Raw genomic sequence first — 18467 nt, 5'->3', positions numbered from 1 at the left:
GATTGTCCAGGGAATAGACTACTACTGGCTGATTCGGCCCCTAAACCGCATCATATAAAGCACGATCTCCTTTGCAGCCTGTATTAGTCAGCTCAGGCCGCCACAAGAAAACACCATAGACTGGGTGGTTCAAACAACAGAAATGTTTCTTACGGTTCTGGAGGCTGCGAGTCCGAGATGAGATCGATCGGGTTCTGGTGGGAGCTCTCTTTCTGGCTTGCAGATGCTGCTTTCTCACTGGCTTCACACACGCGGGGAGAGAGAAAGCTCTTTGTTGTCTCTTGCAAGGACGCTAACCCTATCTGATCGGAGCCTTACCCTTGTAGCCTCAGTTAACCTTAATTACTTCCATAAGGCCCTATCTCTACCATCAAACTGGGGATAAGGGTTTCAGCCTATGAACTGTGGGGGACACAAACATTCAGTCCATAACACAAGCATATATTTACATGAATGTGAAAACAAAGATGTTGACCCTATTTCGGTTCCAGCTCAAAATTAAAAATATGACCTGTGAGAAACAGTAACTAATTAACTTACTTTATTTATTTATTTATAGGGAGAAAAAGGGGGTGGGGGTGAGGGACAGAAGGAGAGGGAGAGAGAGAATCTTAAGCAGGCTCCACACCCAGCGTGAAGCCCCACACGGGGCTTGATCTTATGGGGATCAGATCATGACCTGAACTGGAATCAGGAATCCGACACTTATCCAACTGAGCCACCCAGGCACCCTGAGAAACAAACTTTACAATTTGGATACTTACAGTCCTCTTAACTCAGTCATACTTAGAATCATCTCCACAATTTTCACTATTTTGCAAAATAGTGCTGGCCCTCCCAAGGCAATGGCTTGCATCTAATTACAGTAAAAGGTTTTTCACTCATACTACACTGATTTGGAACTTGGGATAATTCTGACAGAAGTGTTTACCTTACCTTTCTTAATACTTTCTTGTATGCACAGAGCAATAGCAAAAACAAAATTTTACAGAAAATAGGAGCAATACATTAAACACCTCAGGCCACAAACTATTCTCAAGATCTTTCAAGCACCTGTGGAATGTCTTTCTGTAAAAATAACCGATATCATCTTTCTAAAAAAAAGTACACTGGATATACAAATGAAATGCTAGGCCTTGAAAAAAACTGAGAATAAGACATGATCCACAAACTCAAAATTATATGTACTACACATATATCATCATAAATCGTTTACACGTGACAATGGGAATTTTACTGGGGCTGAGCAGCAGGAAAGAATTCTCAGCGGTTGGACTTGAGTCAGGATTTTATAGAACCCAGATAAGCTAAAAGCAGGGGAGATGATTGCAATTGTTTTCATCTATTCCATAAAACAGACCTCTAAAACATTAGTGGGCATCACATTACTGGTCCAGTATTAATTGCTAAGTGTTCTTGAAAGCAACAAAATAGTCTATAATTCAATTATAGACTGAAATAGTCTATAACTCGGTGCTTCCACTAATTCTATCTTTTGACTTGCTCAGGTCAAATTCAAGCGGTTTTACCATGTATACAGTGATTTACTTATTTTTATTGAAAACACAAATATTAAAGAAAAACATTTAAATAAGTTAAAAATCATTCCACGTCCCCCTACACTAACACAACGGATTTTAGTTTTGCATATTACCTTCCACATGCAAAAAGATTTTACAAAGTCACAATCATAGCACACATCTCTTTTATATTGTGCTTGTTTGACTCACCATATCACAGACACGTCCGTTTTTACAGCCTTCCAAATAATTATTTTAATGGCAGTGTGATACTTCATTATTTTATTAGCCCACTTTCTTCTTTGACACGTAGACTGTTTCCAATTTTTTGCTATTATAAATAATGCAGACATAAACATCCTCATGCATTTCCCCTTGTTTTGTTTTTATATTATTCTTTAGGTTACAAATCTAGGAGTAGAATTTATGAGGCAAAGATATTGTCATTTTGGGGGCTCCTATCTGGTACCATATTGCATTCCCAAAGGATTGTGTCTATTTAAAATACCGTCTGAAATGAATGCATTTAACACTTTCTTTCTAAAAAAAAAAAAAAATCAGAAGCATTAGGTAGTTTTCAACTTCCACATTTAAAGTTAAAAATAATTACTGTCTCCTTAAGAAAATGAAGAGTATGGATAGATGGTCTAACAGATCACTAAAACTTCAGCTAACTTAAGCAATGCTTCCCAACTTTTCTCAAGTTTTGGCACACACAGAAAGTAATACTGCAGGCACACTGGGGAATGTGGACAAAGGTGTTTCTGTCCGGAAGCTCCAGCCACCCAGGCTACCTCTGGCTGCCCCAGGGGCTGTGGAGACCCATATGTAGGCACATTTACAACCCAAAGTGCATGGGTCATGAAGTTCTAATCAAGGAGAGGTTAAATGACTTGATTCAAGTTACAAAAATCTAGTTAGTGGCGCAGCTGGGAAGTGAATGCAAATTTTTTCTCATCACTATATTTTCTATTGCATCACAACTTTTCTACATGCTTTCTGGCTCTAAAATTCAATTTTGTATGCAGATATGTATCTATACTTACAAATAAAGAGGATTTTTCTAACATGCTTGAACTAAAGACACCTAAACTAGCAATTTACATCAAGGCTGAAAATTAAAAATAGCTCTTAGCATTAGCAAATATTTTACTATTTTCTCTGCAATTTTTCGGACTTGCCATTCTTCTAAATTTAGTTTGTAAACTCTGAACAGTAATTATCTTTTGCACAGTATCTTGTATACCTCAGGCAGTCAGTAAATAAAGAAGAACAATAAATTATACAGATGACAAAGAAAAAAAGACTTAAAGTAAGTCCACATTCTAAATACATCTAACGGTGAAAAAAGCTGTTTTAAAGCGTTGACTTTGTAGAGGTAGAGAAGATTCCCTCCTTAAATTTCAAATTCCTTGTTAGCTAAACGGAACCTTAATATACACTAGTACATTACAGGGTCAGAAGAGACATTTCATTCCACAGAATGATTCTGACCTGCACCCAGTGTTGATGCTACCAGGAGAAAAATTCACTACAAAGGTATTTCACTTTTTACCAAGTGTCCAACGTTCCATCTTACCTTTGAAAAGCAGAGATTATAGGGTGTTAACCCTACTGATTCAACTGTAAATACACATAGGATTTTTCTTGACCATTAATCACTGTGTTAAGGTGAAGAGTGGGGGTTAGGCATGGGAATTCACCCATTATGTGCCAGGCCATAATGTTAAGTAAGGGACTCCAAATCCTGAATTCTCTCTCTCTTTTTTTTTTTTACTACGCCCTGAAACAGTGATTACTGGGTCATTTCTATGGATTCAGTCAGACATTATACACACAAACACACCCATGGGACCGCATGGCGCTTGGAAGATTGCCCACTATTTCCCATTTATTAAGATCCGGATCATATTTCTCAATGCTCTGAAGATAGGTTCCCTTTGAGTAGGAATACCCCCCCGTGACATAAATACATCCGTTCATGATGACGGCGCCACACTCCATCCTCCTTTCCATCATGGGGGCTATTTCTCGCCATTCATTTTGTTCAGGGTCATAGCATTCCGTGATTGTAGTCTGTCCACCAACTAGATAGAGCTTATTTTCAAATGGAACTGAACACAATCCATATTCTATTAAAAAGAAAAAAGCAAATTTTTATTAGGATAACAAACAAAAGAGATCTCGTAGGTTGCTGATGTAATGATCCCTGACAATGCAGCAAACAAAAAGAGAGTTGTCTCGACATTTTGATTCCTCTATCACAACACTGAGCCTTAAAATCTGTCCCCTATCACCTGATTTCTATCACCTGATTCAGATTACCTGCCCCTGACATTCTCTCTCAGGTAATCCTTCATCTGGCTTTGCAGGATGCCAGGGAGGAACTCATCCTCAGACTGCTACCCTTCTGGAAAGTCCCCAATACAGACACCTTTTATTCTCTCCGCCTCTGTGTACAAGCCGTGGAGTCCCTCTGACATTCTGACATGAAGACGTATGAGGGAACTGGTGTTGGTTTCTTCGGGTCTTAGTAGCCACCCCTTCAACCAGGGGCAGGCGATCTGTAGCGTCTGCAGCCACGGGGCCGAATGGATGACCTGGCTTGCCTCTCTCCCACCTCTGGTCAAGTTAAGGACACAAGGAGTTAGCGAAACACACAACCAAATTAGTGGGGAACTACAGTCTATCATCCTAAGGGACTGTAAAAGAAGCTCAGAGGCAGACAGCTGCTGTGTGAGGTCTGGGTCCCAGGCTGGGAGTCTGCCCCCCTGGGGCGGGGGGTGGAATCAGGCTTCTGGACTGTTGTAATTTTCCCCATGTTACGTATCTCCCCATCCACACGCAAACCTGCTGGCTCTTCAAGGCACCCGGCTCTTTTGCAACCTCACTTCCTCTCCCTTCCCGGGACTGGCACTAGGGTGAGGCCGGCGAGGTGCTCACAGTGCCAAACGCAAGGCTGCTCTCATTCTCTGAGGGACTGCGATTCTGTGCCCCCCGCGTCTGTCCTGCCTCACCCTGCTCCCCGCCGTGCTTCCTCCACGTCCCCATTTCCAGCACCACTACCAGCCTGTGAGTTCATCCTCTGGGAATATCAACCATGGGATTACACTTACACCCTTCTAGCTGCAGGCCTGAAGGAAGAGCAGCACCTGTCAGGGGCACTAATGTCACGGCCAGTAAATGAAGACGCGGCTTGCCACTGCTGAGGCGTTCCTTCTGCCTAGAAACTCTGCTTTTCCCAGGACTTTGCACAGCCGCCTCCTTCTGGTCATCCAGGTCCCATCTTACGGTCATCTCCTCAGAGGGCCCCGCCCAGCCCACCCAGGCTGACCTGGCCAGGCAGGCATCCCCACCACATCACCCTGTTCTCATGTTCTCCACAGCACTTCTCACTGTCTGACGTCTCTTGGTTACTGCCCCTCTCCTCTCTAACAGTGTAAGACCTGCGTCCTGAACGCTACTCCAGCCCTACTGGGGAAAGGGAAGTGTCTAGAACGTTGTAAGGGCTCAATAAAAGTTTGTTGGATCAATGAATGAATTGGACCTTGTACCCTCTGTACCCAAAGGTGCACTCCCATTATTTTGTGGGGAAAAATAGCTTATCAACCCCCCTTTAGAAAGAGAGAATGTATAATCGAAACTGTGATTTCCCCTTTAAGAATGCAAGCACATTCTTATCAGTAAAGTTCTTGCTATCTAGGTTTCAAAGACTAAGGAAAAATCTCAGAAGATGGGCACTTTTGCTCTGAGTCCACATACTGTTGTTCTCAAGGATCTGACAGCTAGGAAAATAAGAATTCTTCCACTTCTGAAAACCCCATTTATTTTACCTGGGTTTCCAGTTATTATATATGCAGAATTTTTATAGAATTCACTTGTTTTCAGTACTTGTGAAACACTGTTTATACAAATTATATGAATCATTCTATCAAATGGTTGTGAAAATAAAGATTCAGAGATTTTGTCAGTTGGTGTAAGTGATTCAACAATGAGTTCTCTAGGCTATTCTTAAATTTCAAAGTTTACCAAAAATTCCTCAATTTGTGGTTCTTAATGTTAAGAAAAATACCTCAATCTTCCTAGAGCAGGAAAAATGTTTAAAATAAGGCAATTCCTGAGTTTTTTTTTTTTTTTCCTGTTACCCAACATAACCTTCTGTTACTGTTGATGGAAACATTTTCTTCCACAGCTGTAACTGCCTTTTTCCTGTTGGCCACTCTACGAAGCTACTGAGCCTAAGGGACTGTGCCTTGTTTACTGAACTCCTAGCACTATACGTCACAGGTGGGAAAGGCTCAGCAAACCTCTCCTGGACAAATGAAAGAATGAACAATTTCAAACTAAGTACAAGAATGGCACCATCTGTCATGGCTCAAAAAGTTTACACACAAATATTCACTATAAATACACAGCCTGTATCCAGTGTTTCAGGAGTGATACGAATAAAGCCATGCAGGGATTCAGAGACAACCATGATATTTTCAGGTATTCAATATCCATTGAAATGATTTAGACTTTTTTTCCTAAGATTATTCTCACTGAAAAGACCTGTAAAGCTTATCTAATCTAACTTCTTTACTTTACTAGAAAGTAAGACCCAAGAGCTTAAGCTGCTTCCCAGGTTTAGCCATGTGAATAAATGGCGGAGCCAGGAGAGAACTCTCTTCCCACTTGACATAGCTCTCCATAGGTTTTTCCCTTTTATCACTTCCTGCTTCTTCCCTGTTCTTCCCAGCTCATCCCTTAACTAGTGCTGTTTCCCAAGACTCCGTGCACAGCTGTACTGTTAGTCCTATCCTCCAACGGACCTCAACCATCTCTACACCCACAGTCATCATCTCCAGGCAAATGACACCCAGATCTCTAAATTCGGCTGCACTCTTCCTCCTGAGCTGCAGACCCACATTTCCAGTGCTTGCTGGACAGCTCTTCTCGGTGATCCAACTAGTTCTCCATAGTTAACTACAAAACTGAGCTCCCACTCAGATCCTCTTTCCCTTTCCAACCAGCTCGTCCTTCAACTCTCCCCATGTTGAATCTGTAACATTCCTCACATCTACCCATTTTCACCTCCTACCGCTTCGGGCTTTCAGCATTTCTCACCTGGTGTATTACAATAGTTTTAACAGGTTTCCCTACTGCCTTTCTCCTAATCTATTCTAAAAGGCTCTAAAACCTTTGGTAGTTCTCCATTTTTAAAATTCTCCTGACTGCCATTCGAAGCCCTCCGTGAAATGCTCCTCAACCGAACTCTCCCATCTCTCATTCTACCCCCTCACATCTCATCACGTACATTCACTCCAAGTACCCAGAACTTGCCTTTCTGCCTCCCATTGTTGGCTAAATTTCTGCAGAAAACACTTCTTCAAAAAATACCTTACTTGTAGCTATTTTTTAAGGCCTAAATCATAACAACGTACTCCCGGAAGCCTTCTAAGGTTTCCAGATTTCCCTTAAATTAAACTCAAGCTCTTTCTACCCTCAATTTCAAGAGCACTTACTTGTATAACTGTCCTGTATTCCTGTTAGGTATGTATATTTGCTGTTAGATTCTGAATTCCTGTAGCAGTAGAGACTAGCTCTTAATCATCTTCGTGTCTCACATAGTCACTAGAATGGTTTCTTTCCCAAGGTAAGTTCTCAATAAATGTTAGCTTGAATTTAATGGATTTAGAGTCCCCTGGTTTTTAACTCTCCAAAACTACCATCCTTAAAGGCATTGAGAAAAAGGAGATAACATTTATATTACCTTTAAAAAAGAACAGTAGTCATGATTTCTTTGTAGTCTGAGCTATGTATCTGTAAGGGAGACTCAAGACTGGCATTTGCATTCCTCAGGAGGTCCTCCTACAACGCAGAGGCAGCACACCTTTGCTACAGTTTACACCATGCAGATCCAAACGCCTTCAAGGGCTAAGGAGCTAACAGACCGGTTGAATGAAGCAGGCCAGGGCTAGGAGAAGCAAGAGCAGGGCCCCCAGGTCCACGACGGGATGCGAATGGAAGAGGCTAGTGAAATGGAGCCCGCAGGCGCCATCTAAAAGGGAACAGCCGCTACGGGGCTCCAGCGGTTGCTGCCAGAAAGGAATGTGGCCCAAGGTTGCAACACTTTTTCTAAAGGCCAGAAATCACGATTTTTACGTGAAATCTCCTGAATTGTAAATACTGGTAGCAAGCCAGTTAAAAAATATTTTAAACACTGAAAGCCAAAACGAACAGACTATGCAGGGTGCCCATTTGCTACCTTTGTCTCTTGCATTGTGTCAGGAAAAAGTCCAAATGGAAAGCAAAACCTGACACACTTTATGATATGTTCGCATGGATTTACACTCTAATTGACTATTTATTTCTGATTGTTTTCAGTTGGCCGTGGATTTTCATGCTTTGGCTTATATCTCATGGCCTTTCAGACTCCCTTTCAAGCAGTGAACAAGCCACATGCAACTTAAATGTGTTACAAGCTGTTTATTTTTAAAGGACCCCTTATATGAAATATATATGACATTTGTAATGTAAATAACTGCCCTCTGATTTGTTCATCTGACTTTCATATATTGGATTTTCTTTGTGAAGATGTCAAAGTAATGTCTAACTGATAAGGTTAACAGGAGGATCAAATGAGATAACAGCGCCGTTGTTAGAAACATGGCCTCCCCGCCGGGTTGCCTGGATTTGAACCTCACCTCTAACAAGCACGAGCTAGCTGATGTTGGGCAATTTATTTACTGTCTCTGTGTCCCAGTGACCTGCAAAATGAGATTAACAATAGTACCTAGCTCACAGGATTGCTGTGAGGTTTAAATAGATTAAGACATATAAAACTACTGGAATAGTTAGTGCCCGGCTCATACTTAGTAAACACATGTTAGCTATCGCTCAATATAAGCCGGTATTATTACTTTCCATTGTAACTTCATTGGTCATGACAGAAAGTGGTGCGGAGTCTGGGTTAAGACATCTGGGCTTCTAGGAGATAGAAGGCTACCTGTTCCACGATGTCTTCGGAGCCAGGACAGCCTGTGGCTGAAGTCTCTTGTTAGGCAAAGGCTGTGGCACACGGAGATGCCGCACCAGGTGCAGGGTGCTGCCCCCCCTGAACCGCGAGATGAGATGTATGTCACCGGGGTGGATACGGCTGCACTGGTCAAACGCAGGACAGCCCGCTCCCGTAAGGAGAGGGAGGCTGCCCAGGGGCTACAGCACAGAAGAGACAGACTGCCGAAATGAATCCTGGTCCACCACTCCCAAACCGTGTGACCTTATCCTTTCTGGCCCCCATTTCTAAATCTGTAAAATGGGGGTAAACAACACCTATTCACAAGGTTGTAGACAGAACTTAAGGCAATATTACGTGTAAAGTGCTTAGTCAGTCCCTGACCTGTAGAAAGTGTCCAAGAAGGTTAACTGTTAGTATCACTCTCAGGTGCTTCAAGCTTGCGAATTCCAATTATGCTCACCAGTGACTCACACAGAAAGAAGCCTTATGCTGTACGGAAAATGACTCAAAGTGGTATAGTGATACGGTGATATAAATCTTTCCTAATGAAAAATCTTAAACATGTGTCATAACGGTAACAGGCTACGGCTCCTACTTCCCTCAGAGCTCTTCACAAAGGGACAAGTCAAAGAACAAAGGCACAGAAGGCAGAAGGCCGGCCATTCCTTGTGGGCAGACCACATGTCCCCTTCGTGATTGTTAAAGTAAGGCTAACACAGGGTTCTGCCCCTCACAGGATTAAGTGCTTAATATTATTGAAACCCAGAGAGAACATGCTTTTTAAAAGAAGAAAACCATCTCCTATTGAATTCAATCAATGGGCACTCCCTCCAGCTGTTTGACAGACTAGTGCTTTTTTTTTTAATTTAAATTCAATTAGCCAACATATAGTACATCATTAGTTTCAGGTGTAGTGTTCAATAATTTACCAGTTACATATAACACCCAGTGTTTGTCATATCATGTGCCCTCCTTAATGCCCATCAATCACCTAGTTACCCCATCCACCCCATCCTCCTCCCCTCCAGCCACCCTCAATTTGTTTCCTATAGTTAAGTCTCTCATGGTTTGTCTCCCTTTCTGATTTCATCCCATACAGTTTTCCCTCCCTTCCCCTGTGGTCCTCTGCACTGTTTCTTATATTCCACATATGCGTGAAACCATATGATAACTGTCTTCCTCTGACTGACTTATTTCACTCAGCATAATACCCTCCAGTTCCATCCTCATCCATGTAAATGGTAAGTATTCATCCTTTCTGATCGCTGAGTAATATCCCATTGTAGATATATACCACATCTTCTTTATCCCTCTGTCAACGGGCATCTGGGCTCTTTCCATAGTCTGGCTATTGTGGACATTGCTGCTATAAACATTGGGGTGCAGGTACCCCTTAGATCATTACATTTGTATCTTTGGGGTAAATACCTAGTAGTGCAATTGCTGGGTCATAGGGTAGCTCTATTTTTAACTTCTTGAGAAACCTCCATACCGTTTTCCAGAGCGGCTCCACCAGCTTGCATGCCCACCAACATTGTAAGACAGTTCCCCTTTCCCACATCTTCGCAACATCTGTCCTTTCCTGACTTGTCAATTTTAGCCATTCTGACTGGTGTGAGGTGGTATCTCATTGTGGTTTTGATTTGTATTTCCCTGATGCCAAGTGATATGGAGCATTTTTTCATGTGTCTGTTGGCCATGTGTATCAGACTAGTGATTTTTAACTGTCTATAAGAATTGTGTTCTATATAATGCATATATATAAAAGAAAGCACACAACAGAGGAATAAGAAACACATCAAAAGAATCTAGGTGAAAAAAATTTAAAAACAAACTACCATTTTTAACTACACAGGCTTAAAATGTGTCCCGTAAAGACATCAGGGAAAGTATTTGTAGATGTGATCTAATCAGAATAGCCTGTGATTATTGTTAGATGAGCATATGAATATTTTGAGCCTTCTAATTACACCCACGGATAGTCTGCTGTAAATCTGGCATTTTCTTTTTCCAGGCCATTTATGGCTGTCTCTCATACTGATAGCTGTATTACCACATGTGCTATTTGGAACAGTATTTAATTACCTGGATGTGGACTGGAGGTGATGAGGCTCCACTCATTGATATCTGAGTTGTAGCTCTGGACCTTGTCATAGGTGCAGCTCCCTCTGTAGCCGCAGTGGCCGCCAATGACGTAGATAACTTCGTGTAAGACGCAGGCAGTCGCGTTTCCCACGCCTGTATGTTAATTAAAATCACGTCTTCAGATTGATTTATCGTTGTGTTTTACAATGAATAGTGGACTAAGTTTATTATTGTTTCTGTCATTATTGACAGTAGATGCCAGGCCCTGTGCTAGGCGCTATGAGGGAGGGAAGAATGAACAAGGCTCCTTGCGCTCTTTCAAGAGAGGCTGAGACACTTACACACATAATTAGAGCACAGGGTATGGAACCCCTGTGAATGTTCAGAGTGAGGAGACATTGCTCTGAGCACGGAAATCATGGCCGGAGGTGGCAGAATTTGACCTGGGTCTCAGCAGGTAGGACTTTGACAGGTAGAGGTGAGAGAAAGCCATCCCACGTGGAGGAAAAGGCAAGTGCAAAGGTTCAGTGGGCAACGTCGAGTAGCCCCGTTTGATGCCAGCACGCCCAAGGACAGGTGGCCCAGCTGGAGGTCTGGCGGGAGCTGAAGCTGACACGATAAGTTGAAAGCCACACCGCAAAGGATCCTGGCACCCAACTAAGAAACGTAGACTTTATTCAGCAAGATTATTTAAGATTTTTAAACATTGGAAGGGAGAGACTACAAAAGCAGAAGGACAAAAAGAGTCAGAAAGATCTAGATAATGTCCCAGATATGAAGTATTGAGGGCCCGATTTAGAAGGGGCTTTGGGTATGGACAGAAGGGCATGGAGGCAAGAGACACAGGTAAACACATAAGCCTTGATGACTGACTGTGTCAGAAACAAACAAAACTGATGGTGAGGTCATAAGATCGGAAAATCGGGAGGAAGAAATGAGTTCGGCAGAGAAAGAAGCTCAGAGGAAGTAAGATGAGGCTCCTTTTAGTCAAACATGTCAGTTTAGTCTTCCAACCAACTTTTATTTACCACTGATACATGCTGGGTGCAATTCAATCTCCTTGTGCATTTCTACTCCGACATAAATGTGTTTATAAGCAGGGCAGTTATGCTGAGGGAGAAAAAAAAGTCAGGAGCTCCTAAACAGTCAAGTATTTATTTCTTCTCTGTACATCCCTAAACCAAAAAAGGAAATGAATTTGAAATTTGACTCTACCCAATTTAAGTTCTGATTACCAGGGGAAGCTGCTAGTTCACTTCAAGACTACAAACTGGGAAAAGTAATGTTACCCTTGCGACAGAAAAATGAGAAACTTAAAGCTCAAAACCAGCACTGGCCAAAGCTGGGTGTAACCGACGCAGGGTTACTTCCCTAAGGACGATCAGATATAACCAGGAATCAAACTTCAAGGTAAAAGTATAACTAAAACTTTGGAATTTCTGACCCAGCTGGTGAGTGTGTGGGGAGGTACTTGGGTGAATGAGGGTCTCCCAGTCCACTCAAGGTGAAGGCAAGCACACATTTTTTTAACAGTGTACCCACCATGGAAGCATTTCTTTTCAGCAAGAGTGTTTCAAATATGATTTTTTAAAATTGCAATAAAGTAATAAACTTTCATCCTCAGGGAAATATGCTCTTAACTATGAAACCATGGCAGCTGTTATCTCCTCATTAAGAGAGAGAGGCAGAAATGTATCAAGGTTGACGACAGCGGCTACAGTATTTGAACCTTCCTTGTTTCTTTAGTAGGAAAGGAGGCAGGAGGACATTGAGGACCATCCTGGGGAGGAGACCAGGAATTGGCAGTCAAGCTCAAGCAGAGTCCAAAACCAGAGTGGCAACAGCAGTGGCCTCCAAGCCCCCTTGTCCCCCTCTACCAACTACTGCTGAACCTTCAGGCATGCAGGAGAGCGGGCAGGATTTAATATGAAAGATACTTTTGCTCTGTCAAAGTTGACATGTTTTTTTATGGCGACCTTCATTATGACAATAAAACCTACAACAATAATACCTAACACTTACTGAGTGCTTACTCTGCGCCAGACACGGTTCTACACACTTCACACCCATAAATTCACTTAATCCTCTCAAAACCCGGAGCTACAGAATGTTATCACCCCCGCGGCACAGACCATAAAACCGGGGCACGGAGAGATTAAACAGTTTGCCCGAGCACACCAGCAAGGAAAGGAAAGTCGGGATTTGGACTTCAGGGGCAATGCGCCTGATCACAAGACCGCTCTGCCTCTCGGGCTTCCTGCTTGTCATCCAGCGATCACACCAGGTCAGATTCCCAGACCAGGTCAGATTCCCACACCCTCACTAGTATTAAAACAGAAACAGAAAGGCCTGGGAAGGAACATTGGGGATAAAATGACACAAATTTAGAAACAACCTACCAGTTGTTTTTGTGCAACTCCCCAGCACAAATGAATAAATGTGATTAAGTAAGATTCCAGTTTAACTCTTTTGCCAGTGGAAGGAAAGGAGAGCAAGGCTAATACTGAACACAGCAGAAAATAGTGTTTATCAGACAGTCATTGAAACCCAATACTGTGCCTGGCTGTGTGGACCACATGAGGGAGGGGATGGGATCTGCCCCTACCTTTTACCCTAGGAAACAAGACTTGAATCACAAAAAGCAGGGGCTCTCTGTCTCTAGTTTTTGAGAGAATGTGATTTGTTACACTCTACAGTATACAGGGACTGAATCTTTTAAGGTTTTAATGAAAGACCTTTTAAAAGAGAGGGATGATCAGATAATGAGAGGGAAAAAGCTGAATATTTAAAGGCAGAATTGAAAAGGGTTCAATTTCAAGCACAAGCAAAAATAAATAAATAAATATGAACTAATAAAACCACCCAACCTTCTCTTTTTGTTTAGCCTTTGACTTAAATATAAATTCTTAAGACCTGAAGCAAGATCTAGGCTTGAAATAGGCTGTAGAGTAAGTAGAATGAATTGTACTGTTTTCTTATACAAATGATATTTTTCTAGTCTGAGGAGCCTACTCTAATCACATAACCTCAGACAAGCTGGGGACTGCCAGGCTATGCTTCTACTTGGAAAATTCTGTGCGCCATAGTTCCTAGATAGTATTCCAAAGTGACACATTCTTTTTAACGTTCTTTGCAAGAGAATTTAGACCACTGGCCTAACCTCAAACACCTAAAAAATATAGAATAAATATAACCTGTACTCACCTTTAATCATGTTTGCAATAGGAATCCATTTCTCTTTTAATGGATCATAGAACTCGGCCTCTTCGGCAGGAGCCCCCTTTCTGTAACCGCCTAAAGCGTAGACACAGCCGCCCAAGGTGACTGCACAGTGGTAGTACCTGGCATTGAGCATCGGCAAGCCTTCTGTCCATTCGTCACTTTCACTGTTATAGATCCACACTGTGTCAAGAGCTTCTATATTATCCGTCCTGTAACCCCCAGTTACATAAATGTTGGCTCCCAAACATGTAACACCATAGCTCTCCCTAGTATAGTCTGGTATTTCTGCTCCCTGAATCCAAACATTTGTCAGAGGATCCCATATGTGAACCTCTGATAAAGGATGCCAGTAATAGCCTCCAATGATGTACATCGTGGCTGTGGATCTCTGGGAAATCTCCTTAGGCAGGGGATTCAGAGCATTGTATATTAGAGATCGTATCTTATTTTCGGTTAGTAGGCAGCTTCTTTGAAGACCTAAAGCTGTTTTTAAATACACTGGATCGATATCTATGTTTACATAGCTTAGGAGGCTATACAGGCATTCAATTCGATTTTCTACATCATGAGCCGTCCACTTAATAACAGGCTCTATGATAGCTTCTTCTTTCCAAATACTGAGATTCTTTCTGGACAATATAAAGAGAAACTTTTCAAGGCTGATTTCCAGAAATTCTTCTTGTTGCCACACTTCCTTAAACCTTGAACATAGAATTCTTCGAGATTCCTTCTCTAGTTCTGGACACACGTGAAATTCTGCAAAGGAGTGCATTCCAATACAATTATCAATATCCAAGTGCCTTACCAAAAACTGCTCACAAGCTTTCTTTACTGAAAGGAACTGTAGCAGATCTGCGGCTTCAAGCAGGCTTTGAACATTTCTTTTAGTGATTTCAATCTGGGAAGTGTATGCATAATTCACAAGGCCTTCCAAAATATCATGGTGGATGCCAGAGATTTTTATTTTATTTTTAAATTTTTCTTTCATATCAGCTGTGAACATTGCCTTAAAATAATTGCTGCAAGCAGCTAAAACAGCTCGGTGACAATGGAAGATTATGCCTGAAGGACACTGGAGGGTTATATCAGTAAATAATCCATCCAAGTAAAATGTTCTGAATGCATCCAGAAAATCCACTGGATGCGCTGTATCCTTGAAAAGGTAAATATAATCTTCTTGTCCTTTTAGAGCCATGGCTGCAATAAACATGAAGTAAACGTGTTTTCAATTTTGCAGATTACCGCAAATAATCAACGCTAAATACGCCAATCCTTATGATGATTGATTAGCATCGCCTATACTCCAAACCTAGACTAAGTTCAGCCTTCTAAGTAACAAACACAGAATGTGGATAGACTATTTCGTAATTTATGTGATGGTCAATTGAAATTCGGGGTAGCTTGGAGCCTGAAACGAGGCCCCCGGGTTTTCCAGGAATCTTTTAAAGAAGAAATACTGATTTGCTACCGCATTCACCCAGTCTCCGCAGTCAGACCCGAGCTGGCGGTCCGAGAGAGAGAACCCTCGCTCGGCAAACCCACTGTCCGAGGGGTCGCCCCACTAGAGACCGGACTTCGACCGTCTGAGCTCGGCCCCAATTCAACCTTTTTTCACTAGCTCCATCTCCCTTGCAAGTCGCATCAAGCTGCCAAGAAAGGGAGGATTGAAATAGAATTGGAAAAGAAATCTCGGAAAAGGGAAACCCTGTACCTTTCTGCTAAGGAAAGGAGAGAAAAGAAAGCGGCCCGGCCGCGGCCCCTCCATCCCCGCGCCCCCTCCATCCCCGCGCCCCCTCCCCCGCGGCTGCCGCAGGGGTTTCCGCGCGCACCGCGCCTGGGCCCCGGGCCCGCGTTCCCGCCCGGAGACCGCCCCGCCCCGGGCCTGGCGCGGGGACTCGACTCTAGGGCGCCGCGCGCCGCCCGCCGGGCCGGGTGCCCGCGTCCCTCTGCCCCCGGACGCTGCACAGGTGTGGGGAGGGCACCGCGGGCGGCCCCGCGCTCGGCCCGGCCCGGCGGCCGCGCGCCATTGTCTCTGCGCCTCTGCCGCGGGCGGGCTCGGGAGGCGGCGCGGCCTCGCCCTCCCGCGCCCGGGCCCCGCTGGCTTCCCTTCGGCTGGCCCCGGGGCGGCGGCGCCGCGGGGCACCTACCTCCGGCGGCGGCTCCAGGACGCGGTGCTGGCCGACGGGCTAGCGGCGAGCGGGGGCGGGGGCGCCTCCGGACCCTCTGACCATCTTTGGAAGAGGCGCGGCGGAGGGTGCCTGCTAGTGCAGCTCCAGCCCACAAGCGGCTCCTATTTTGGTGCCCCGGCTGCTCCCCGCCTCCAACCGAACAGCCCCCCGCGCGGCCTGGGCGCGGGGCCACTCGCGGGAACTCCCGGGTGGCGCGGCCGCGCTGCGAGCAGGGGCGGGGCGGGGGGGCGGGCACGCGGCTGCGGCCCCTTCCCGGCGGTTCCTCCCTGCAGCAGGTGGGAAGGCTGCCCTGAGGAGACCGCTTGCGCGACTAGCTTTCCCCTCTCTGCTTGGGTCTGGGTCTTACACACGGCGCACACCCCCGAGCGTTTTCGGTCTAGACAAACTCCGTAAGCCCCGAATTAAGACCACATATTGGGGCTGAGAGGGGGCTGCATCCCTTTCCCCCTCCTTCGGTAGGTCTCACCAGCCCAGGCCCTAGAGGGAGAGATGGAGGGGAATGTGTGGAGAAAATGCAGCACACCTTAAAGGTCTGGGGTTGAGGTTGCCTTCAGAATGCCAGAAGTAGCTGCCGCTTTCCCGTGAACACCATCCCGCCCCCCAGCACCAGCAGAGCACTCAGGAGGGAGCCCCTGGGGCTGATGTGCACACTCTGGATTAACCTGGAAGCTTTCAGAAAAACGGAGAGCAGCCGGGGGGGGGGGGGGGAGGATTCAGGATAAGGTATTTAGAGCAGAATAGCTGGAAGAAGCAGCCTCCAGTCTTTGTTCCTGGTGACTGACAGCAAGTCGAAGTTGTCCAAGAGCTACACCAGAAGGTTCATTTTCTTCTACCAGCAAAAGCCAGTATCAAATCTTGTCATTTATCATTCATCCATTCATTTGCAAGTTTTTCCTGAGGGTCTGATAGGGCTAGGCACTGGTACCTAGAGCTCTTATGGAGCGTGCAGCCTAGCCATGGTTGAGGGAGGAAAGCGACCAGGGTGAAGTGAACCCAGGAGGCCCAGTGTGCTTCTCAGAGGATGGTCTGAGAGACAGAATATGCAAATGTGGGCAATGGCCAAACTGTATGTGAACACAGAACTCTGAACCACGTAAGGAGCCCAGGAAGCCAAACCAGAACCTCTGCAGTCGGACCAGAACAGTCAGGACAGCCTCAAGGACTGCCAGCTTCCCTATTTTTGCTGAACTTCCAGTTCAGGACCAACCAGGGAAAGCCCATATGCTCCCCAAACCAATCACATAAAATACCCCCTGCTTCTAGTGGCCCGCCTCCAGCTTTCCCAGGCCAACAACCTCCAGTCAGAACATCCCTGAGACCTCCCCCCTTTTCTCAGTTTTATAAAGCTTTCCCACCCCCCTGCCGGCCTTTGAGGCCCGGTGGCTGACCCTGTTGCTATAGCAAGATCTGAATAAATAGCAACTGCTTGTTCTCATTTGGGTGGTTTTAGTTTCATTCTACAGGTCAATCTCAATCGAATTATGTGGGATTCTAATGGTGCAGCACCCCACAAATACCACCACCACCCAGACTTCTCTGGGGTGGAGACCTAGGAATCTGTATTCTATCCAAGGGCATCACATGATCCTTTTGCACAGTTAGAAGAATGGGTGTTGGACCCAAAATGTAAGGAAAACAAAAGTTTCAATACCTCAACATCTGGTAAACAGTTTGGTAGGGGAGAAAAGTATATGAGATTTTGTTTCATGCTTACGTTCCATCTCTGCCACTTTTGTAGCACAGAGCCTTAAGCAAGTCACTAAATTTCTCTGATCCTTCATTTTCTGATATGTAAATCAGAAAATACCAGAAAATATTTTCTCAACCTAACACAAGGTTATCGGAAAGACAAAATAAAATTACAAATGTGAGAGCGTGTTGGATGTGGCATATAAATGTTATATATGAAAGCTATTATAGTGAAAGGATATTTATACTTCATTCTCCATCACAACCTCAACTTGGAAATTAGTATTTTTAAACATGTCTTCAAAAAATTATGAACTTTGTAGTTAGTTGTGATTATAGATAGCTTGTCCTTCATGACTGATAGTGATGTTATTGTTGGTGCTATCATTTGAGGCCATGATTGTGACTGATTGAAGATAGGACATTCTTTCCACATTTGTCACTGAAGTGTCACAGATGGCTGTTTGTGGCTATGATGTCACGTTTGATGCATAGAAAATATTACAGACTTCACCTAACTAAGAGCCGGGGCTTCTAAAATCAAGATGGCATGCAATAAATTATTACTTAATAATAGAATTCACTATATTTTCACTGGTGCAGTTTTTTCGGATTGCCGTATAGACCAATTATAACTTTTGCTTCGGGGGCACCTGGGTGGCTCAGTTGGTAAGCGTCTGCCTTTGGCTCAGATCAGGACCCCAGGGTCCTGGGATTGAGCCCCACTTCAGGCTCCCTGCCCAGTGGGGAGTCTGCTTTTCC

The 18467-nt window shown here is 44.2% G+C and overlaps 1 protein-coding gene across 2 annotated transcripts; it reads right to left on the bottom strand.

Annotated features, from left to right (window-relative positions):
• Window positions 1-1535: 1535 nt before the first annotated feature.
• Window positions 1536-16224, bottom strand: KLHL23 (kelch like family member 23). Of its 2 annotated transcripts, none has more exons than XM_087861292.1 (4): window positions 15975-16224; window positions 13810-15473; window positions 10606-10758; window positions 1536-3652 (listed from the first exon to the last, which is right to left on the bottom strand). In XM_087861292.1, the coding sequence occupies exons 2-4, from the start codon at window positions 15035-15037 to the stop codon at window positions 3342-3344; spliced, it is 1692 nt and encodes a 563-aa protein (XP_087717418.1). In that variant the 5' UTR covers window positions 15038-15473; window positions 15975-16224; the 3' UTR covers window positions 1536-3341. The 2 variants fall into 2 exon arrangements, with proteins under 2 accessions (XP_087717418.1, XP_045636131.2); XM_045780175.2 differs by having other exon boundaries at window positions 13810-15024.
• Window positions 16225-18467: the final 2243 nt, after the last annotated feature.

This window comes from Ursus americanus, chromosome 1 (assembly GCF_024610735.1).
Source record: "Ursus americanus isolate L20-20 chromosome 1, mUrsAme1.1.p, whole genome shotgun sequence".
Lineage (NCBI taxonomy): Eukaryota > Metazoa > Chordata > Mammalia > Carnivora > Ursidae > Ursus > Ursus americanus.
This window is presented reverse-complemented; position numbering and strand designations above follow the sequence as displayed.

What these genes read in the sequence shown, in the direction of transcription:
- KLHL23 (XM_087861292.1), bottom strand. Translation starts at nt 15,037, where the DNA reads ATGTTTATTGCAGCCATGGCTCTAAAAGGACAAGAAGATTATATTTAC. An exon ending in TATTGCAAACATGATTAAAG is followed by an intron (nt 10,759 to 13,809) that starts GTGAGTACAGGT and finishes ATTAACATACAG; the next exon opens with GCGTGGGAAACGCGACTGCC. An exon ending in CACCTCCAGTCCACATCCAG is followed by an intron (nt 3,653 to 10,605) that starts GTAATTAAATAC and finishes TCTTTTTAATAG; the next exon opens with AATATGGATTGTGTTCAGTT.